Raw genomic sequence first — 23,550 nt, forward strand, 5'->3', positions numbered from 1 at the left:
AGTGTTGAGAAATCCAAGGAATTACTTTCTCTGGTTTGCATCCAATAAATGCCAGCAAACAATGCAAAAATTAAAACCATCAACAAAAGGTGATTCCTATTTGCTCCTCAGAATTAAGTGGTCTTTGCTGTTCAAGTCAGGCCTCAGAAGAAGTATGTACAATTTGGGGGAAAAGATACAACCCAGCAAACCTGCGCTGGAGGCCAAGATGCAAAAGACCTCCACAGCCACCATCTGCTTTCCTTTGGTGCTCAGATAAGAGGGAACAAAGGACAGCCAAACGCTGCAGAACACCAACATGCTGAAGGTGATGAACTTGGCTTCGTTGAAACTGTCCGGCAACCTCTTGGCCAGGAAAGCCATAGTGAAGCTGACCATGGCCAGGAATCCCAGATAACCCAGGACAGAATAAAACATTGCGACAGAACCTTCGTTGCATTCCACGATGATTTCCTCCGCCAGAGAGTTCATGTCCACATCTGGGAATGGAGGAGCCGTACAGAGCCAAGCAGCACAAATGCTGGTTTGAACGGAGCAGCAAGCAAGAAGAACTGAGTTTGTGAGAGATTTCCCCACCCATTTCCTCATCTTGGATCCTGGTTTGGTGGCCATGAAAGCCAGAACCACCGTGATGGTTTTGGCCAAGACACAAGACACAGCAATGGAGAAGATGATGCCAAAAGCAGCTTGTCGTAAAGAGCAGCTGACTGGGTGAGGCTGGCCAATGAACAGCAAGGAGCAGAGGAAGCAGAGCAAGAGGGAAATAAGCAGAGTGTAGGTGAGGTCCCGGTTGTTGGCTTTGACAATGGGAGTGTCCCCATTCCTAGAGAAGACGCCAAGTATCAAAGCTGTGACCAGAGAAAAGACCAGAGCTAAGGAAGCTAAAACGAACCCTAAAGGTTCTGCGTAGGAAAGAAAATGTTGGCGTTTGGGGATGCATTGATCTCTGTCCTTGTTTGGAAATTGGTCATCTTGGCATTGGAAACAATAATCCATATCTGGAAAAAATGAAATGAGTGATAAATGAGTTCCAACAAATAAGACATTAATTAGTTGGAAAAAGTATCAGAGATAAGAGCATATTAAAAACTGTTTGTACAATCTCATGCCATTATGCATAATCCACAATAGGCTCTATGTTTTGATGGGCCTAAGGTGCATGGGTTTTTCATCTACTCTGTCCTTCATCTGGAGTTAGTGATCAGGAACATGGCCTTTGGTTGTGCCCTTAGCTAAGTTGGTCACACCCAGAGAGATCTTCATGGTGATGGAGGGTTCTTGAGCACAGCTACTTTGGGCTCAGAGGCTGGGCTGAGGACTGTTCTCCATAAGGAGACAGTTTTAAGCTTTTTTCTGGCTCACACACCTAAAACTATGGGGTGGAGGGTTTGGAATATCTTCACCCTCCCCTAACAATGTCGCATGTGGGAAGCAGGCAGAGAACACCAGACATGTTCCACACCTATTTCCAGAGATCTCCTTTGTAAAAGTTCTGGATTTAATTTCCCCAACTTTCTCTTTTTTCTTCCAGATATCAGTTCAGCTGCTCTTCTCTTTAGGAGTCCTGAACTGCTAATAGAGGGAAAGAGTTGAAATAGATATTAGGAAGCAGTATACAAAATAGCAGATGATGTCTCCTACCCGTTAGATTTGAAATCATCCCATGTGAACATGAAGCACAATCATAGCAACAAAATGGCAATCCCTCCTTCTTTTTCCTGCTGTAACCTGGCTGGCAGCGATCATTACACAAGGCAAGGGGCAGCACCTAGCCATAAAAAGAGGAGAAAATGTAGCTCTCTTGTGCCTTGTAAACAACACAGTTTTAACCAAAGAGAAGAGATCAGCTGACTGATTAGCATTATTCCAGAAAGGTGTTGTGTACATAAATAAACAGCAATGTAAATATTGAGAGTGAATGAGAAGGAATATTGAACTTTTCATTTGCTTATTAATGATAAAAATTTCTACATTAACCTTATAATTTGTATTCTTAATAACAATACCTCGTTTTTTAAAATCCAATGGTCCCACCTGATTAAAAGATCTGTGCCATGTGATGGCTCCCTCATCAATATTGAATTCTACATTTCGTGATCCTTGTGGAACTATCTTTCCTACTATCACACGGGAGAAGGTTTGGTTTGGAAAAGTAACCCAGTTAATAATATCAAATCCACCTGCTAACTCCCCATTCTCATCAAGGGACACTAAGTCACCAGCACTGTTGTTGAAGGAGATACTCCTCAAGAACGAGTGCAGCTAGAGAGAAGAAAACAAAGGCAAAGTTTAAAAAAGGAGAGCTTTTATGGATTATAGAAACAAGAAATATCCATCAATATATTTCACACAATTCAAAGTAGTCCAAAACTGTGCAGTCTACAACATTTAGAGCACCTAAGTATTTCTAGCAAGTACAGCTGGCCTGCCACTTGCGTGAGGGTTCAGCTCTGGGGTCCGTGTGCAAAGGCAAAATGGTGCCATATCAGGAAGCCCTGGAACTGCCACTCCTGGAAGGTGGGTGTGCAGGGAGAGAGGGAAAACAAAATGGTGAGCAGCTCATGGTGGGTTTTCCCTGATCTCCTTTTTTTGTTTGCTTGTTTATTTACTTTTCCCCATTCAAGAGATGCTTCTACACGTCTTGACAGCCCATGTTCCCAGAGAGGCAGGGAAAGGGTACAGAGTGCCATAACTCCTTCAACTACTCCTGCAAATGGAAGGGAAGAACAGGTCCTCTCTTGATTGTGGCTCCTTCAGCTTGAAGGAAAGGGGAAACAGTTAAGGATTGAAAAGAATGTGGGCATTGTTGTAGAGGAAAGGTAAAAGCTGTAAGAGGTTGTGTGTGTATATCTATGTCTCTGTGTTTGTGTGTATTCAACGTAAAGTGACCTTAACTTGCAGGCCCAATATAATCAATGAACATCACTGGAAGCGAGTTAAAAAACTGACCAGGTAACCACATTTGAAAACAGCCCTATATGTCCCTCTTTAGTGCAGAAACAAATGCAGGTTCTAGAAAATAGTTGGTGCTGGTGGACAAAATGGGTGGGCAGTCATGGGTAGAAACAAACCTTAGTATTTTCAAACATATTCTTAATTCTTGATAATGATCCTTTCTCAACTTTGCAAAGGTTTACTCTGAATAGGAAATCTCACCTGCCAAGGTTGCAGTTTTGGAGGATTGAGCTCACCTCTGTCTGCCATCATTCTGTGTTTTGATCTGGATGAGTGCATCTGATGTAAAGTATGGGCAATGGCATAAACCGCATTATAGATACTGTAACTTTGGCTAGTCATGGTCATTTCAAAAATATGCCCAGGAAGGCTCTCCAGGCTCTCATGGCCAGTGCAGGTCTTTGTGTTTTCATTGCTCTCATTGGAAGCAGAAAATAAACAGCTGAATGCCTGTTGCCAAAAAGCCTGGAGGAACCCATCTCCCTTTGGAGAGCTGGGGTTCAGGGTCTGAAGGAAGTCTTTAAATCCCTGGACTTTCTCTGTGTGAATTGCAAAAGACAAGGCACCATCAAAGGCTTGTATGTCGTTATACCTTTGCATTGTTTCTGAAGAGAAAGCCCACTGGGCTGTCAAAATCCACACGGTGCCTGCAACATCTTCTGCTGATGAATAGAAATATTGCAACCATTTCACAACTGTAATGGTCTGAGGTTCTGCACAGAGAACCACTATGTTAACTTCTGAGGCCATCAGGAAAGAGGACTTGGCCCGGAGGAGTTCCAGGGAACTAAAATGATCTAGACCCTGAGAAATGGCTGGTAGTTTTTCACTGAAAGCTGTACAGACTCCATGCTGGGAAAGCATTGGCACTAAGCTTTGCCTAAAGGTCTCTCCATTTTCATCATCAGATGCCACAATTCCTACCCAAGTCCATTGGAAATGTCGAAGTAGCATGACAATCCCTTCATATTGATATTTCTCATTGGGCACCGTTCGGTAGAATGTCTGGGGCTGCAACTCAGGGCTTCTCACTGGAGCTAATACACAGTAAGCAATCTAGAGGAAGAAATCAATCCCACAAGAATTGGAGAGTTCTAGCGTACAGTTTTAAATAAAGGCATCATATTTTCCTATACTTTGTGGTGATGTACACCACTAAAATAATTCAAGATCTGGACCTATACCCACTGGTTTTGTTAGTTGGGAAGAAAGAAGCACAGCTCAACTTGTCTGTTCAGAAACTCTTTTTGTACTTGGACATAATTATATATTTCATGAGGGGGAAACCTATGGCTCTCAAGAACTTGGACTCCTTGACCATTAAGCAAAAGTGGTCAGGGCTAGTGGACAAAATCAGGACAAGCATCTCCCTTGCTTAGTTCGAACCTTTGTGATGAGACGCAACTAGGCATAGGAAAGGAATTGAGTTCAGTGAACATTCACCTGATTCACAATTCCTGAAACAATTTGTGAGCCAAAATGCCGCAATCCACTGACATTTGTACTTCTCTGAATTTTGCAATTCACTTCTCCAAGCAAAAGCTAAGCTTTATTTTAAAATGAGACTGTTCGCAAAAGTGAATACATTAGTGAAAATGAAATCAAAAAATATATTACATTAGGAGAAATAGCTGGGAAATCTGTGGTTAACCAGAACTGCTTACAAAAACGAGAGAAATGGACACTGAGATGCTGATGATGTTTTGTGAAACCTTTTAGAACAAAAAAAGGACACATGCTTGTGGAACTGAAAAGGGTAAAAAGGAAAGAAATCCATTTATAGCTCACAATAGCAGAATGTGCATCTCCAGCAGTTGTTGGTGGGGAAGAGGAGCAAGGTTTCTCTGACCTCTTGCAACTGGCCTTGTGCAGCTTCCTGGGAGCAGGAGGAAGACCCCTGCTGCTGCATTTGACCTGTTCCAACCTCCCTGCTGCTTCCCAGTGACACATGGGAGACAAAGCCAGGCAAGCACCAAAGCCCCTCTCCTCCAACCACTACTGCAAAACTCCCCCAGATGCTTTTGTATCAGGTATATTTTTATTTTTCACCTCCTTTTTCAGAAAAATGAGCCAAAGTAAAAGAAAGCATGGACAACCCAGAAGATAATTATTGTACCAGAGGCAGAAGAGCTTCACAGCCCCCACACTTACTATACCTGTGGAATCTTGTAGATGCCTAAGACAGTAGCCATGTGGAGGGAGATGTCAGAGTCAAGTCCCCCAATAAAAGCTATCTTTTCTTTTTCCTTGTCACATATGAAATTGGGGACAATCCTTTCTGTGATGGACAGAAGTTTCAGGGTGTTCTGATAAGTCATCCTTGCATTTACGTAGCTATCATAGACGTGAAACCCAAAGGTCATATTCATTACGATATTAGGATTCTTGTTTATTTCTTTCACAGCAAACACCAGGGAGAGGATATTCTGGTAGTACTTTGGTGTGTCACTAATAAAAGAGTGATACTATTTGACAGAGGTATTCTCCTCCTCTCCCTGTTAAGCACATTGGTAACTTCCTAGCTCACATGCATGTACAAAAGTTGCCACATCCTTCCCTTAACTCCTTATTTCCTTTCAGCAACCAACGGACACTCATTGGATGAGAAGTTCCCAATTCAGAAATTCTGATTGGTGCCTTTCAGATAGTAAGGGTTTGGTGTAGGTGGGGAGTAGAGACCAGAGCACATCAGATGGAACATGATTTATTCTTTCACGGTACCTGAGTCTCCATCCTTCCCTCCTTCTAATAAAATTATGGCTGTACCAAAAATGCCGTAGCCAATGTTAGTTATACTCAGAGAAGGCCTATTAGGTTTAATAGATCAGACAAACTTAGATGTTTTAATTTCATTGAGTCTACTCTGCGTAAAACTCAGTTGCGATACTTGGTATTATAACCCAATATGGTTTACATTGCATAGCAGCAGGTATAATCCAAAATCTATGATATTCATATGTCACATTCAAATGTGACTGCCAGATTAAATGATAGTGATTGTGAAAGTGAGGATCAAGCTTGGATGCAAAGGAAAACCAGACGTTTATGGAGTGAAAGGAAACAGAGAGGGAGGATGAGGATGAAGTTGGGAGAGAGTGGTAAGAGCTATGGGATCAGGTGATGAGAAAGCAGAACAGGCAGAAGATAGAAACACCAAGAAGCAGAATAAAGCAACAAAGAAGGTGACCAGATCACAATGTAAAAAGAAGAAAGTATATGTTTAACACCCCTCCTTGATAAAAGTCAAATGGAACTGTATTCTGAGCATGCCATTGTATGTTTTGTGTAATTGCAGCCAACATGAGCTCACCAAGCGTGCACTATGAAGGATAGGATTTTACTTACAAGAGTTCATCTATAAGTTTTGTGTTTGGGTGCTCATGGAAATCTATTTCTTCAGATAAAAAGGCGAAATAGGTAACAATTCCTCCAATGACTAGGTCCCCTCTCTGATAATTCTGGTATGGAAGCTGGAAAGGCTCCATCATGGTGCATCTAGCAGAGCGTTCCTTGCTCTCAGTTGGAGGCAACTGCAGCCACAGGAAGAGAAGGATCTGCAGCAGGAATGTTCTGACCATCTTGGGGCCAACAGGGATGCCAAAAGTCAGATTTCCAACCCATCTGCCTTAAACTGCATTGCAAGAATTTTCAATAAATGCTTTTGCGTTATTTTGATAAAGGGAAATTGTCAAAGATCTGATCCATGAAAACCTGCATGTACAGAATTTCTTATCTGGGCTCTGAATAACACAGGATTTTTTTTTAATATACACTTTCACACACTGATATTGATTGTGTTCATGGCCTGATAAAATGTACATGGGATTTGGCAATATGGATGATGAAACACAGCAATTTGAGATAATTACCAGTTTGAAAGTTGTTGCCTTAGAGCATTGAGCTCTGTAACTTATAGTAAGATCAAAATAATAATGCATATTTGTTATTGAGTAGTTCTCTTGCAATTGCGAGTGCCCCAGGGAAGCAAGCAGTCCAGCTGCAAACTGGTGCCCTGAAGGGAACTTCCTAGTTTTCCCAACACTCTTCCTCAATCACACCTGCACCATTTCCCTCAACTGTATATGTGTCGCAATGAAGACATGATTTTCAGGGATGTTTCCTTGTACAATAGTTAAGGGAAGGGAGAAAATAGTTAAAATAATACAGGCTCCAGTTGCAGGTGCAATACAGAATTTTACATTTCCTTACAGAAATGGTTAGTGTATGCAGATATCTGTTTTTCTAAACACTTCAGAAATCCCACATTGCATGGGCTAACAGCTGAAACTGACTAGTTACTGTATATTAACAAATATAGATCAATTCCTATGGAAGTGGGGAATTTCCTTTTGTCATCTTAGAGTTGGAAAGCAATGCGAGGGACTCATGAAGGTGACAATGGAGGCTTAAAAGCAGTGGTACAACTTGAAACATACAATACATTTGGCTGTGGCATGTGGGAAGGGAAAGGGCAGTAAGGTCATGAAATCGACAGAGTGACTGACAGAGACAAACTGAAATTCCAATATTTCATATTTATTGAGGGGGGAGATAATATATAAGATCCTTCTTGAGTCTTCACTGTTTCCCCACAGCGTGAGGTTCAATATGAGCATTCTTGGAGCAGCACAATTGTTGCATGGTCAAACACTCTTGGATTTGCAGACAATAAGGTGTCCCTGTTGCTGGAGGCACGTAAGGGAAAGGCTATACAGTGGTACCTCGGGTTATATACGCTTCAGGTTACAGACACTGCAGGTTACAGACTCCGCTAACCCAGAAATAGTACCTCGGCTCAAGAACTTTGCTTCAGGATGAGAACAGAAATCACATGGCAGCAGCAGGAGGCCCCATTAGCTAAAGTGCTGCTTCAGGTTAAGAACAGTTTCAGGTTAAGAATGGACCTCTGTAACGAATTAAGTACTTAACCCGAGGTACCACTGTACTTGGAGACTAAAGGTTGGCAGGGTGTTCTTTTGAGGTCTTCACAGTGTTGTTCCTCAGCAAGTAATCTGAGTTCCACTGAAGCTTCCCAGTTCAATGAAAAATGGAAAGCTGGTTCAAAGAGGAATTGTGGGTTTTGTGTTCCATTGGTATTCGACCCTTGTCGCTACTGGCTTATAAAAACTAGCAGGGAGAAGACAGCCAGCTGGCTCAGGGTCACACTGTGAACTTCATGACTGATTGGTGATTTTAACTCTGATCTCCTAGGTCCACCTAATATCCCTCCACTTAATTCCACTTCCTTTAAAGAAGACATAGAAGTGAATAAGCTGGAGGAAGGCCATAGGGAGAACTCAGAATACATAGAACATAACACTCAACTGTTCTCTTGTGAGCAGGGCATCCCAGATTTAAAGAGGTCATCCTGGTCTCTGATTGGATCCAGGAATGTCCTGAGATCTGTGTGTCCTCCTTTGGGCAGCCACCGCTGAGGAGCACAACTTTCTGCTCTTCTCAGTGTCTAAATAAGGTTAGCAATGAAAGAAGGCAGTTGTGGTGGCTGCTGGGAGAAGCCGGACTCTCCTCCAATCAGAGCAAGCAGAGGGAACTGAAAAAAATTGATGTGCCAGATTGGCAGAGCAAGGAAGCAAGGACAGCCCTTCGTTTTGCCTTGCTTCGCCTTGCCCAGCCCCAGTGGATAACTGTGGCTTACTGGCACCACTGGAGTGTGCAGAGCGCATGGCCCCTGGGAACTGTGAGCTCAGCAGGAAGGTGGCGGCAGCACATGGAAAGGAGTGGGGCCATGACTGGCTGCTGCCAAAGGGGGAGCAGGAGGCAAAGGGGCGCTGGGTGCTCTCTGCCCCTCTGGCAGTGGTGGGGGCTGTTCAATGGCAGCTCTTTCCCTCCCTCCCACTGGGCTAGCACCAAAGAAGCTACGGCCTTCACAGTTCCTCAAGTGCTGGAGCCCAGTGGAGGAGAGGTGGGCCACTGCCCCTGCTCCTCCTTCTCCCTGATACTTCCACCTCATGCTCAGGCCTGAGCTGGGAGTGGAGCTGCAGTCTGGTGGTGAAAGGCAGCCTTGAGGAAGCCATGGCCGCCAGAGCCCAGTAGCGGATAAGGGCAGTGCTTCTGCCGCTGCCAATACTGCTGCCACTTCCACCCCCAGCATTTTGACTCACGCCCATGTCCTGGATCCAAAGTGGAAAGTATGCATAGAGGCCCCGGTAGCTTAAGGAGCTACTGGGTGAGGTCCCGTAGTCTGGAATGAATAGAAGGGAGCCCAATAGGGATGGGAGCTTCTAAATGAGAAGTGTTGAAGGCCCAAAGGCAGACAATTCCAGCAAGAATGAAAAGTGGGAGGCATCTAAGGAAACCAATGTGGCTGCATAAGGAGCTTACAGATGAGCTGAGAGTTAACAAGGGCATGTGTAAGAAATGGGGAATCATAAAAGAGGAGTGTACACAAGTAGCCAACAGTTGTAGGATGAAGATCAGAATAAGGAAGAGAAGTAATTTTTTAAAAAAGGGTTATTTGGCTATGTTCAAAGCAAGTGGAAGGATAAAAACATGAGAAATTCTATTAGGCGACAGAGAGAAGGCAGAACTACTCAAAGCCTACTTTGCTTCTATCTTCACCCCAAAGGAAAGCAGTGTCCAACCAGGAGATAACAAAATAAATGATTCTAGATTCAGATAGGTAGCTGTGTTGGTCTGACGCAGTCAAAATAAATAAAAAAAATTGTCCAGTAGCACCTTAGAGACCAACTAAGTTTGTTCTGGGTATAAGCTTTTGCGTATCTGAAGAAGTGTGCATGCACATGAAAGCTTATATCCAGAACAAACTTAGTTGGTCTCTAAGGTGCTACTGGACAATTTTTTTTAAAATTTAAAATAAATGATGTAAGGATGGAGATGTAGCCCAAGACAGGAAAAGAGGAGGTAAGGGAACATTTAACTATTTTAAATAAAGTCAGATCTCCAGGACCTGATGAGCTGCATCCAAAACCAGAAAGGGTCCTAGAACAGATAATTCAACCGTCAGTCTGTGAGCTCGTAAAAAGCATGCTGTGATTACCAAGACCCAGCGTGGGTATCTCAAAAATACTTTTTTTTTTGATGGAGTTACATGCTTGGTGGATCAGGGGAATGCTGTGGACATAGTGTATCTTGATTTCAGTGCCCCACAATTTTTTTCTGAGGAAAGACCCACTCTGGGTGGCTTCCAGCATATATGAAAACATAATAAAACATCAAACGTTAAAAAGTTTCCCTATACAGGGCTGCCTTCAGATGTCTTCTAAAGGTTATACAGGGACACTACGAGATATTATGCTAATCTTCTTTTTACCACTCAATATACATAAACTCAAAATACATAAAATGTGCCATTTCCAGAAAACAACTGCAACTGACTGGATTTATGCAAGGCACCCTATTCTGAAGAGGCTGGGCTAAGACTGGCCTGAACTGCTGCTCTTGTAAAAGGTGGAGACCAAGGGTTGCATTCAACTAAATCCTGAATTATTTAACCTAAGTTAGTCATGCTCATTAAATTCAATGGATCTACTCTGAGTAGGACGAATATTGAATACCACCCCAAGCCTCTTCTAATTTGACATATAACCTTGCCCACCTCCATCACACATGGGGGAAATTGCAAAAGTTTTTCCATTTCCATGGGGGAGGGAGTACAAATCTTCTATTTTTCCCTCTCTCCTGTGATTCTCTATAGCTTTGAGCAGGATCAAAGAAGACATTTGCTATGGGGGGGCATGATTTCTTTAACAATTATGAGTGAGTCATAAACAACAGCTGCCATAAGTTATGTCTCCTGTAATTATCAAATTAATCATAATCACAGCTATATTTCCCCAACCCAGGAGAGCTCAAGTGGGCACATTCAAAATGTAAACTAAGGCTATAGAAATGCAAGGCTCTTTCATCTGGTTACTGATTCTTCAGTTCTGCGTTCTTCAACTCAGCTGCTGGAGTACTAATTTAAGGCAGGGACTCTTGCATTACAAAGAGGTGAAGTGTCCTTTGCAGTAAAGAGGTTTCTTGCAAGATGGTAGCTTTTGTGATCTTACTATTAATACGGCTGCCTCTAACTACATGCAAGATTCCTTTGGTTCAGTGCCCCACCAGTGACCCTCTTCCCATTCTTCTCAAATATTATCAGCCAGGAGACCTCATGATTGCTGGCATCATGTCTCAGGTCTATACATTCGTAAACGAGATAACATTCAAAGAACGTCCCTCTGCTAAACTCTTTGAGGACCAGATGTAAGGAATTGTGTTTATTTAACCATATAATGCATCCATATTCAATGTATTCATATTTTGCTGTTGATGCAATCGGCTTTCCTTATAAGTAATTATTGTGCCTATGCATCTGATGTGCTTTTATCTGGGGCGGGGAAGTGGAGACCTGAGAGCTCGAGCCCATTTCTGCTAAGAGTGTCAACCACAGTCTTAAATTAATGTTCATGAAGCAAGTCCAGTTTACCACATTTCCAACTTTAATAGCAGCAATGGCAGATGTATTTATTTTTTCTTGTGCTTCAGAAAATTTGTCCAACCTGCTATAATTTGGATGCAATTTGTAGGCGTGCTCACCTCCTCTAAAGAACAAGCTCTGTCATATTTCAGAGTGATTCCTGCAGAGGTTCTCCTGCCTGAGCGGACTTGAGGTGGACACAATAGGAATTGTGGGGACAGGGTTGGAGGCTGAAAACAGATAATGCACTCTCAGGATAGACTAAAGTGGGGGAAATCTCAGCCTGCCAGAAATGGCCTTGGTGTCCCAAAGGTTGTGGTGGGTTGGGCAGATCACTCCACTGACTTGCAAAGGAGAAGGTGAGTGATGGAAATGGTAACCTAGATCCCCAGGATAAATGATGTGAATTAACTATTACCCTTCCAACGAGGACCCGTTATCAAGGGAAGAAGGGCTGGGCTTTTCTTCCTCTCCATCCAGTTTTTGGGGATATTGCCTCTTTTCCCCAGGAGAGGGACCTCTCCATTAACTGGCACAGGGAAAGGCAGCGTGGAAAGAGGATTATGTGATCCAAAGAAAGAGGGGTGTGGGGAAAATATCACCCTTGTGGGGTGTTCCTGCCCCCCGCTGAATGGGGATACAACTGTTTCTCCTTGGAAAAGAGAGATCTTTTCATAATGTGCATATGGTAAGAGGTAGTGGTTGAAGAGCAACAAATATTCACTTTAAGAAATAAAACAAGCATAGTTTTAAAAATAATAATGAACTGTGATTAATACCAGACCTGGCTGTCAAAACGGAAGAACAAATCCCCTCTTCAACTCAATCTCAGGCTGCTTCCCTTCTGATAAAAGTTGTTGCTTTAAGTTTCCAGGCACCTGAGTTCACTGAGGAACTATCAGATCCTGTTCAAGATGCCTTGCTAATATCATGCAAATTCAAGCATGTGAACACCTGAATCATCTGTGCTGATTTATCAGCATTTGTAGTCGTACTAGTAATCAAGCTTAGGTTGTTCAAACAGAGATGCTCCGACCTGCAGGCCATAGGGCTCTGGGGGCAGTGGATCAAGTGAGTAACGCACGGAATTTCAAAACCCCAACTTAGCATCTTATTGGGTGTGCTATATCTATTGTAGATCACCCTGAATTTGGAGTGAAAGGTGGTGTGAAGTATAATTGAAGCCTATTCTATGCATTCGAAATATTGCATAGGACTTGAGCAAGATAAGAATCAGAAGAAGCTTCTCTGGATTGAAATGATTGAAGTATTTCATCATTATTTCAATAAATAATCTGGTATTCTTATCTATATGTCCAGTTTTGTTTGTCAAGGGTACTCAAGCTCTAGTCTGTTCTCATCTGATGTATTTCTCTCTCATTAGATAGATAAGTAGAAATGTAGACAATGCCCTTTTCTGTAGAAGATGCAAAACGAACCCCTCATTGCAGGCTCATGACACAACTCTACCAGCACATTGTGGCTTTGGTGTTTGCTGTAAAGGAGATCAATGACAACCCACAGATCTTGCCCAATGTCACCCTGGGATTCCACATCTTGAACAGCCATTTCGTTGCAAGCTGGACCTATCATGGCTCCATGGAGCTGCTTTCTGGATGGGGCAGACTCATCCCCAACTATAAGTGTGGTGTTGAGAACAGTCCAGTAGCCGTCATTGGGGGACCGAATTCTGACATCTGTCTCCACATGGCAACGGTCCTGAGTATCTACAAGATGCCACAGGTAAGAGAGCCATTGGAGAAGCCATTCACGTTTCTCCTGCACTGCATTCCTTCATGCTACAGGTTGAGGGATTCACAGAGATGTGTGCATTGCGTGTGGCCATTTAGGATGCTGTTCACACTTCTATTGGATTCTATCCCTTGAGGCCCCAGGTTGATATTACAAAGTGTGAATGACCCACAATGAACAAAACTCATCCCTGCCCATAATACACCAGAATATGAGGAACAACCATTCTGTCTTGAATTCTGCATGATATGTTTGATTTCTCAGTGCGGGGAAGGCTAATTCTCTCCTCTCTAATATTTAAGCATCCCAGCACAGAACCCATGATTGAGGTTCACATGCAGTCCAGTCATCAAAAATCATCATTGCTTGATTGGGCTCAATGGCCTTTACAAATCCATTTTAATTTCCCCCCCTCCAAATTCTTCATGGTTCAATCCTATCATGATGTGGAAAGAGCTGTCCTATGGATAATTCAACAGAAACGTAACTATGCTCTTTATTCTGTGTTCAAGTGACTGATACTGTTTGCTTATATGTTCTGATGGTTACATTTACATGGGAAATTTAAGGGAGAAGTGACCCCTGCTGAAAATATAGGGGCAGCAAAGACCTTAGACTCTATGTAAAGGTAAAGGGACCCCTGACCATTAGGTCCAGTCGTGGCCAACTCTGGGGTTGCAGTGCTCATCTCGCTTTACTGGCCGAGGGAGCCAGCGTACAGCTTCTGGGTCATGTGGCCAGCATGACTCAGCTGCTTCTGGCGAACCAAAGCAGCACACGGAACTGCTGTTTACCTTCCCGCCAGAGTGGTACCTATTTATCTACTTGCACTTTGACGTGCTTTCAAACTGCTAGGTTGGCAGGAGCAGGGACCAAGCAACGGGAGCTCACCCCGTGGTTGGGATTCGAACCACCAACCTTCTGATCGGCAAGTCCTAGGCTCTGTGGTTTAACCCACAGCGTCACCCGCGTCCCTCTTAGACTCTATGTATGACTGAGGGGGAAAAAATGTATACAGTGGTACCTCTGGTTGCCAACTTAATTTGTTCTGGAGGTCTATTCTTAACCTGAAACCATTCTTAACTTGAGATACCACTTTAGCTAATGGGGCCACCTGCCTCCTCCACACCGCCAGCACACGATTTCTGTTCTCACCCTGGGGCAAAGTTCTTAACCCAAGGTACTACTTCCGGGTTAGCGGAGTCTGTAACCCGAAGTGTTTGTAAGCTGAGGTACCACTGTAAATTGAAGGAAATCTAGCCACTCCATATAGGGCCCCAATGTTCAACTTTTATGTATATTTATTTTTAAAAAGTTTTAAATTTTCTCTATGCAGTCTCAACTGTGTTCATTCACCATAAGAGGGTATATAAAAACACCAAAGTGGATGGAATTTGCAAGCATAATTTTTACAATCATTTTCAGTTCATCTATGGCTCTTCTCCCCTGACGAGTAGCAACATCCAAGAAGAGTTCCTTCACCGGATGTTCCCTGATGTGGCCCATCAGTATAATGGGATTCTCCAGCTACTGCTGCATTTCAGCTGGATGTGGATTGGAGTGGTGACTCTGAGCGATGACAACGGAGAGAGATTTGTACAAAACTTCCTTCCCATGTTTGCCAAAAGAGGTATCTGCTGTGATTATATAGAAGCATTTCCCAAACTAACCTTTTCGAATGAGTTTGTGGAAAGTGTGGAGGAAGGTTCTAAACTAATGACTGTCGTAATGGGCAGCACTGCCAATGTCGTGGTTGCGATTGGTGAAATTCAGACCATGATGGTACTGAGAGTAATGCCCAACTTGGCAGAAACAATGACTATGCCAGTGGACGTCAAGGCAAAAGTCTGGATTATGACTGCCCAGATGGATTTTACATCGTTTTCCTTTCAAAGAAATTGGGACATACATTTTCTCCATGGTGCCATTTCCTTTGCAGTTCATTCAGCTAATCTTCTAGGATTCCAGAAATTTCTTCAGGAGAGAAGCCCTGTCACAGAAAGGGAGGATGGCTTCATCAGAACTTTCTGGGAAGAGGCATTTCTTTGTTCTTTTGAAAAGAAAGACAATGATCTCTGCACTGGGACAGAGAAGCTTGAGACTCTTCCTGGGTCTGTCTTTGAAAGGAGCATGACTGCCCACAGCTACAGCATCTACAATGCAGTCTTGGCAGTGGCTCACGCTTTACAAAACATGCATTTCTCCAGATTCAAACACAGTGTAATGATGGATGAACTAAGAGGGAACAGGCTGGATCCACAGCCATGGCAGGTAATGTCCCTCTACTGCTAATATAGAATAGTTCGCCATCTTTCGGGGTGCAAAAATAGTTCCTTGACTGTTTAGAAAGCTCTTTTTCCTCTTGCTGTTTAGTTCTTTAGTCATGTCCGACTTTTCGTGACCCCCTGGACCAGAGCACGCCAGGCCCTCCTGTCTTCCACTGCCTCCCACAGTTTGGTCAAACTCATGTTGGTAGCTTCGAGAACACTGTCCAACCATCTCATCCTCTGTCATCCCCTTCTCCTTGTGCCCTCCAACTTTTGCAACACCAGGGTGTTTTCCAGGGAGTCTTCTCTTCTCGTGAGGTGGCCAAAGTCTTGGAGCCTCAGCTTCAGGATCTGTCCTTCCAGTGAGCACTCAGGGCTGATTTCCTTCAGAATGGATAGGTTGGATCTTCTTGCAGTCCTTGGGACTCTCAAGAGTCTCCTCCAGCACCATATTTTTTTCTTTTTCTTCTTACCCTCATCTTTCAGCATAGAAATGTGATAGGACTACTATATCTTTCATTTAAAAACACATGGGGCACATCTGCAACATTAAAGCACTCTTGTTTCACTTTAAGAGCCATGGCTTACACCAAAGAATCTTACAAACGATAGTTTCTTAATGGTCTCCTCACAACTCTCAACTCCTTTAAGCAACTTCCCTTTCCATAATTCTTTGGGGGAAACCATGACTGTAACAAGAGTTCTTTAAATATGTATGGTGTAGATGAGCAATTAGAATTACTGCGAACAGAATCCTTGAACTTGACCTTGTGCAGAGTTGAAATGCATGTTCTCCACCTCTGCTGCCTTCTGGGATATCTTCCAGAGAATAAAAGGCTAAAAAGGAAGCCCTGCACAGATCCAGAGTGGACTCTCTTAGGCGGATGGATGTTATTTTCTACGCTTCCTTCTGGCAACCCCTGAAACCAACCTGGTGCCAAACGTCCTGCTCTGCTTTTCTTTCGACCACATCAGCAAGACTGAGAGGGGAGCCTTGTCCTCTGGGCAGCCCAGGACTGTCCTGGCTTGCACCCCGGGGAGGTCACTTCAGTCTGCTAACACAGCGGGTTGACCTGGGGCCACACTCCATTGTTCTCGAGACAGACAGATGCCAACAAATGGAGGGAAATAATATCATCCTGCTATACATCTGTATCTTTTTAATGCCCTCATGGATTTCTTCCCTCTTCTCTTCACTAATTTAGCTCCACCACTTTCTGAGAGGCGTCTCATTTAACAATAGTGCCGGGGAAGAGGTTTCATTTAGCCAGAAGGGGGATTTGGTTACTGAACTGGATATCATCAACTGGATCACATTCCCAAATGACTCCTTTTTCAGAGTTAAGGTTGGAATGATGAACCCCCAGGCTCCCCCAAGCAAGAGACTCTCCATTCATGATGACACCATCACCTGGCCCATCAGATTCAACCAGGTAAGGTCCAGTTCAGAGTGTCTCCAGACATTTCCTCCACTATTCAGACTCTGAATAGTGTCCACTATTCAGACTCTGAAACAGCTATTCCAAGATGCAACTAGATTTGATTTAATTCACCTCTTGAAGAAGACGGGGAACCAACATTCAACTGAAAACAGCACAGGCAGTGGAAAGCTTATAATGGCAAAATGTGAAATAGAAAGAAGTTGGATAGGTGGGCTTATTAATAACTGAATTTAAAAAATGAAACAAAGTACAGAAGAACCTCATCACTGTTCTTCATTGTTACCCCAAACATTGCTGTAGCATAACATAACAATACCTTGTTTGGGCCTCTGAGATTCTCAGATAATGTTCAAAGGAGCCACAGCTAAAAAACTAACATGGTTAGGAAGTGATGAAGGAAATGGCATCACCCAAAGTCTGGAACATATAATTGTGAGAAGAAAGGAAGACACACAGAACCAGGAAACACTGGCAACTTGGATGAAGAGCAGAAACACCCAAGAACCTACGGGTGAGGTGTGAGCCAAAGTTCTGAAAGGCCCCATAAAAGTGGGTTCAGGGTGTTTGTGGCATGCTCAGTGTTCAGCAGGGAACATTCAGTATCAGACAGTGGGAGGGCAATTGCTGTGAAGCGAACAACAAAAGGACCAAGGGCAGCAGCTCCTTGGGATGTGAATGGTCATCCTGATCTGATTGGCACTTCAGACTTCCTGCCAGTGTGGGAAACGGGGGTAAATTTGGCCCCATCTGAGGAACAGGTATGGCATGTTTAAGTCAGAAATTACCATCTTCTTTCCTTTTTGGACAGGCACAACCCCTTTCTCTGTGCAATGAGAATTGCCAATTGGGCTACAGTCGGACCAAGAAGGAAGGAAAGTTGCCTTGCTGCTATGATTGCATCCCGTGCCCAGAAGGGAAGATTTCAGACCAGAAGGGTAGGAGGTGTTTTATTTATTTTTGGGGTATACTAGTTATAAGAATTGTCAAGAATGTTCCAGTACATGAAAATTAAAATAAGTAGGGACGGATGGAAAAAGAATTGTGTCCAATGATACCAGTAAGATGTACATGTTTTGGAGCATCGTCTCATATGCTCATGGAATGCAGAGGTAAGGATTTCAGCATAGCAGGAGATGATGGAAACAGGGAGAACTTATGATTGGTGATATCCAGGTGATGAACTTCTCTCCTTCCAATTGTAGTGAAGACCTGCATTGCTCTGGAATCCTAAGTAAATACAGCCCTCTTGTATATAGAAATAATTGGGCCAAATACCTATATATATTTTACCAGTACTGATCCAGCAGCCATCATTCAAGGCTTTCTGGCCATTTGCCTTGATTTCTTCCGGGCGCAAAAGGCTTCACAAGTATAGTATAGTATTTTGCTTTTCTTTTTTTCAGACATGGACGACTGTTTTGAATGCTCTGAAGATCAGTATCCAAACAGTGACAAGGATGGATGCCTTCCAAAAGATGAAACTTGCTTGTCTTATGGAGAACCGTTGGGGATCAGTCTGGCCACTTTTGCTCTCTGCTTTTCTTCCATCACAGCTGCAGTGCTTGGAATATTTGTGAAACACAAGGCGACTCCCATAGTCAAAGCCAACAACAGGAACCTCACCTACGCTCTCCTCCTCTCCCTCCTCCTCTCCTTCCTTTGTGCTCTGCTCTTCATTGGCCAACCTAACAAGCTGACATGCATCCTACGGCAAACTGCTTTTGGCATGATCTTCTCAGTTGCCATTTCGTGCATATTGTCCAAAACTACCATTGTGGTTCTGGCTTTCATGGCCACCAAGCCTGGCTCCAGCATGAGGAAGTGGCTGGGGAAACAATTGGCCAGCTCCATTGTTTTTTCCTGCTCCCTTATTCAAGCCACAATCTGTAGCATATGGCTGGCAACTTCTCCTCCTTTCCCAGACGTTGACATGCACTCAATGACTGAAGAAATAATACTAGAATGTAATGAAGGCTCCACTCTCATGTTTTATTGTGTCCTGGGATTCATGGGTTGGCTGGCCATTGTGAGCTTCACGGTGGCTTTCCTAGCTAGAAAGTTGCCTGACAGTTTCAATGAAGCCAAATTTATCACTTTCAGCATGTTGGTGTTTTGCAGTGTGTGGTTGTCCTTTGTTCCATCCTACTTGAGCACCAAGGGGAAATATATGGTGGCTGTGGAGATCTTCTCCATCTTGGCCTCCAGTTGTGGGTTACTGGGCTGCATCTTTACCCCCAAATGCTATGTTATTTTACTGAGGCCTCAGCTGAACAGCAGGGAGCAGTTAATTAGAATAAAGAATTAAGAACTGACAAGAGTGACTCACTGGTCCGGGCAATTCTTTGTCACTGGAAATTAGAGATACTTCTTTCCAGATCATTGTCAGTTGGATATGTATTAATTGAAAACATGAAGTTAATATAAACTGAGTCCCATATTTTCTGAAGTTTGGTCCTGGTTCATCATATCTCAATCAACCATGATTTATCCACACACGTGGCATCTCATTCGTTTCCACTACTCTCCATGTTCTTGACAGCAATGTGAAACTGTGAAACCCGAAGGGGCATTTTTTGAGGTTATTAACTGGCATATAATTTCGCAGCGCACCCTCAATTATCTACACACCCAATATTCCACATCACAATATAAAACCCCCTTTGCCTGCTGATAATAGTTCTTCAATAGTCCTGTTAGATTTACTTCAGTGGATTGGGAAGAGTGATAAGGGATGCAAACTCATCCATTGTATACAAACATTTTGACGCTGCCTTAACATATTGAAATTAATTCAGAAATTTTGCAAATATGCATGGGAACACATATATTTAACTCATAATAAATATCTTGCCATCCCAATCAGGAGAATCTTAGTGAGAATGGATTGTTTTGTGTTCACGTGTTCCCATTTGAGTTTGTGGGTTGTAGTAGCTAAATGTTGTTCTGTGTGATGGAAAGGCGCCATGTACGTCAATTCAGCTTAACATAAAGAGGACTGGATCTGGCTTTCACCCAGGCCCACCTGTTGCAGCCTCCTCTGACTACCCTGCCACCTTCACAATGGGGCAGGGGCTGCAGAGGAAGAGGGGGTGGCATTTTCTCTTTTGCCTCAGGTGGCAAAACAACCTGGGCCAGCCCTGATAAGGTATCATGCAAAAATGTGCCAGACCTTTGAAGAATGAATTGTTAAACAAAAGGAAAGAGTGAAATAAACGACCAGTTAATTCAAAGGGGACTTTTGGTTTACTTTTTCAAGACACAACACTTTCTTAGATACTCCCAGCAAAGATGCTTAGTGCATGCATACATTCTTTATTATGGTCCAAAGACCTGCGAAAACAGTTTCAAAAGTGGGCGGCTTTCAACAAATTAAAACACAATATGACATCAAATCTTAAAAACTTCCCCTGAAGAGGGCTTTCCTTAACAAACTTTATTTGGGCAATTTGATTCCATTCATATGTTGTCACTGATGTTTTCTAGAAATCATACTCTGTTTTTTACCAACATTAAACATTTGGATGAATGACAATATATAAAATCTCTTATACCACACAAGTCACTTGTGAGGAAGACATAAGAACTACTTCTTCACCATACAGCAAGAGTGAAACTGGTCTATCCCTCAGTTATACTGGTCTACAAATGTACAGTATGAGGTGATACTAATATTGTTTCATTCACATTAAACAATAGAGCCTGAAAACATTTTTGTCACCCACACCCCAAAGCTGGAGTACTACTTGACCATTCCAAAGAGTGTGCTACATGAACTTTTACAGAAGTCTTGTTGCATCTTTATAATTAAGTACAGCCACCCACCTTTTACACCTGTTTGCTATAATTTCTCCCATATGCATTCGCCACTAACCAGATCAATGGAAAATGCAAGGTACAGGGAACATTTCTTTACATATATTGGATTAGTCAATTGAGAAATTGATGCCATTTTGATTTCAAGATCTGTTTACTGAGGGCAGAAATTTGGTATGGATTCTATGATGTAAGACTTAGAGAGACAAAATCAGCCTCTAAGTCTGATCCAGCTCTGGAGTTGAGTGATATTTCATTTTAGTGGGCAGACATGTCTGCTCAGCTCAGTGAAAAACAAATCCCTGGAAAGAGGTTGGTTTATTCAGTTGAAACCTTGTGATAATCTGGATCGTTTTACATCTCCCTCAACTTCCATTCATCTTAGTGAACAAGAAGAGGGCCTAATTTCCCAGTATGAGAAGATAAATACATTTACCTACAGTAACTCAAGATGCGGGGAAGGCATTTAAAATGGACAGAATCCATACCCTAATTTTAAATAAAAACCCCAAAACCAAAAGCACCTCTTTGAATATTTCCCATAATCTGACTCATTAAACCACCCAGTGTCTCAAAACCTCTGTGCTGGGAAGAGATGATCATAATTCGCGTGGCATAGGTTTTATGCTCATATAGGATCAGGAACGGTTGGGAATTAGTTCACATAAAAGATGTTTTAGTTTTATACAATAAAATTGGCTGTTGAAATAAATCCTCAAAAATGAAGTCATGCCTCATTCTTTATGTGAGTACAAGGCCAACATGAGATGGGGTCAACTGAATTTGGGGAGGGAATGCATCAAACACTCATACCGCAATTCCAGTGGCATTTCTATTGCTGTCATATCTGATGAAATATGAGTAAGAGTCAAATAAAGAGATTGATCTGTATTTTAATTTATTTTTTCTTCCTTATCATTTGGTTTCTGCTATTCAGCTCAGGCCTTAGCACAATAATGTAGCATTTGGGGGAAAAGATGCAACCCAGTAATCCAGCACTGGAGGCCAAGATGGAGAAGATCTCCACAGCCACCATGTATTTCCCTTTCGTGCTCAAGTAGGTTGGCACAAAGGACAACCAAACACTGCAAAACACCAACATGCTGAAAGTGATAAATTTGGCTTCATTGAAACTGTCAGGGAGTTTCCTGGAAAAGAAAGCTACTATGAAGCTGGCGGTGGCCAGGGAGCCCATGTAGCCTAAGACAGAGTAAAACATGGAAGCTGAACCCTCGTTACATTCAAGTATGATTTCCCCAATCACTGAATGTGTGTCCTTATCTGGAAATGGTGGAGAAGTACTTAACCAAAGAGCACAAATGGCAGCTTGGATGAAGCAGCAGAAGAAGACAATCGAATTGGTCAGTCCTTTCCCCACCCATTTCCTTATGCTGGATCCTGGTTTGGTGGCCAAAAATGCCACAACCACAGTGACCGTCTTTGCCAACACAGTGGAAATGGCCAAAGAGAAGACAAGGCCAAAAGCCATTTGTCGGAGAAGACAGATCACCCTTCCAGGCTGTCCAATGAAAAGCAAGGAGCACAGGAAGCAAAGGAGAAGGGAGATGAGAAGGATGTAGGTGAGGATCCGGTTGTTGGCTTTGACTATGGGAGTATCCTTGTGCTTCAGGAAAATGCCAAGTACTAAAGTTGTGATGAGAGAGAGAGAAATAGCCAACACCACTAAGATGATCCCCAGATTTTCTTTGTAAGAGAGGAAGCTCACAATCCTGGGAACACATTGAGTTTGGTCCTTGTTGGCATATTGGTCCTCTGGACAATTGACGCATGCGTCTATGTCTGAAAAAGGGAAGAGGTGCTTAAGTATTTCAAAAGGCTGACCAACATCTATCTAAACACAAACAGCTATTTAAGCACGCCTTTATGCTAGGTAATGCCAGTCAAAGCAATCAGCCATAAGAAGGTTTGAGGATGTCTTTTTTGTGTTCCTGCAGTTCTTTGACAAAATCCAGGAGAAGTGAATCTCATAGAAAGTTTGTATAAAAAGTAGGCCACGGTAGAAGTTAAAACTCACCTTAGTTGCTCCCTCCACTTTTGCCTCAGGACCCACCAATTACTTCTAGAAAGTTGCACAGAACAGGATGAGGCCCTGAGGATGCAAAAGGTTTCTAACCCCATGTTTAGAGTGGGCAGTAACCAGGAGATGACCTTTTCAATACCTGGGAAATTGCTGGAAACCGAGGGGCACTTTATTCATTTTTCCATCTCAGATAGACTTCTAATCACCCATCCATCCATTCATCTACATTTAGTTATTACATTTACTACATTTATATCCACGGAACTACAAGTGGCATACTTGGTTTGCTCCACGTTATCCTCACAATGTCCCACAAGTTGTGTAGGCGGCAAAATTGTGATCGGTCTAATGTAGGGCTGCCATACCTCCGGGTTTTCCCTGGCACATCTGGGAATTGGGCTGCCAAATGGCATCCAGGTGGATTTTTGCTGAATCGGCAAAATATCTGGGAAAACCCAGATGTATGGCAAGTAGAGGGATTTTTTTTAAAAAAAAATCCTTTTAAAATCATGTAAAAGTCCAATAACTTTGACCCAAGAATATTTTTTTAAATAATGACAACTCAACAGCAAGATAATTGTTTCTGAAAATTCCTTTAGTATTAGACTGCTCTGCATTCACCAGCATTCTCCAAACAAAGGTAATAAATAACATGCATATATATATATATATCCCATAAATAAGGTCATGGGAATTTCTGCCTCCCACCTTTCTGACTAGAGATCATTCCTTCTGGACACGGAGCACAATCATAGCAGCAAAACTTCTCTCCTTCCTTCTTTTTTCTACTGAAGCCAGGGTTGCAGTTGTCATTGCACACAGAAAGGGGCAGCGCCTGTG

The 23,550-nt window shown here is 42.8% G+C and overlaps 4 protein-coding genes across 4 annotated transcripts in view; 2 read left to right on the forward strand and 2 right to left on the reverse strand.

The window, feature by feature from the left end:
- The window catches only part of LOC310751719 (uncharacterized protein), a 950,206-nt gene that overhangs the window by 697,624 nt on the left and 229,032 nt on the right, over positions 1-23,550 (forward strand). The window lies entirely within an intron of this gene.
- METTL25B (methyltransferase like 25B) overlaps positions 1-23,550 on the reverse strand; it is a 464,705-nt gene that overhangs the window by 127,758 nt on the left and 313,397 nt on the right. The gene's annotated exons all lie outside the window — the stretch shown is intronic.
- On the forward strand, positions 12,803-19,161 carry LOC310750893 (vomeronasal type-2 receptor 26-like; the record flags this gene model as incomplete). The annotated part of the gene is made up of 5 exons (XM_083589295.1): positions 12,803-13,138; positions 14,573-15,418; positions 16,620-16,847; positions 17,665-17,791; positions 18,260-19,161. The coding sequence occupies 5 exons, from the start codon at positions 12,803-12,805 to the stop codon at positions 19,159-19,161; spliced, it is 2,439 nt and encodes an 812-aa protein (XP_083445421.1).
- Positions 21,568-23,550, reverse strand: part of LOC310750894 (vomeronasal type-2 receptor 26-like) — a gene marked incomplete at both ends in the record, with an annotated part of 225,005 nt that continues 223,022 nt past the window's right edge. Inside the window, 2 exons of the mRNA XM_083589296.1 lie at positions 21,568-22,469; positions 23,419-23,545. Coding sequence (XP_083445422.1) covers positions 21,568-22,469; positions 23,419-23,545 — 1,029 coding nt within the window. The remainder of the gene's footprint in view (positions 22,470-23,418; positions 23,546-23,550) is intronic.

Source organism: Podarcis filfolensis (genome assembly GCF_964270895.1).
Source record: "Podarcis filfolensis genome assembly, chromosome: 16".
NCBI classification, from domain to species: domain Eukaryota; kingdom Metazoa; phylum Chordata; class Lepidosauria; order Squamata; family Lacertidae; genus Podarcis; species Podarcis filfolensis.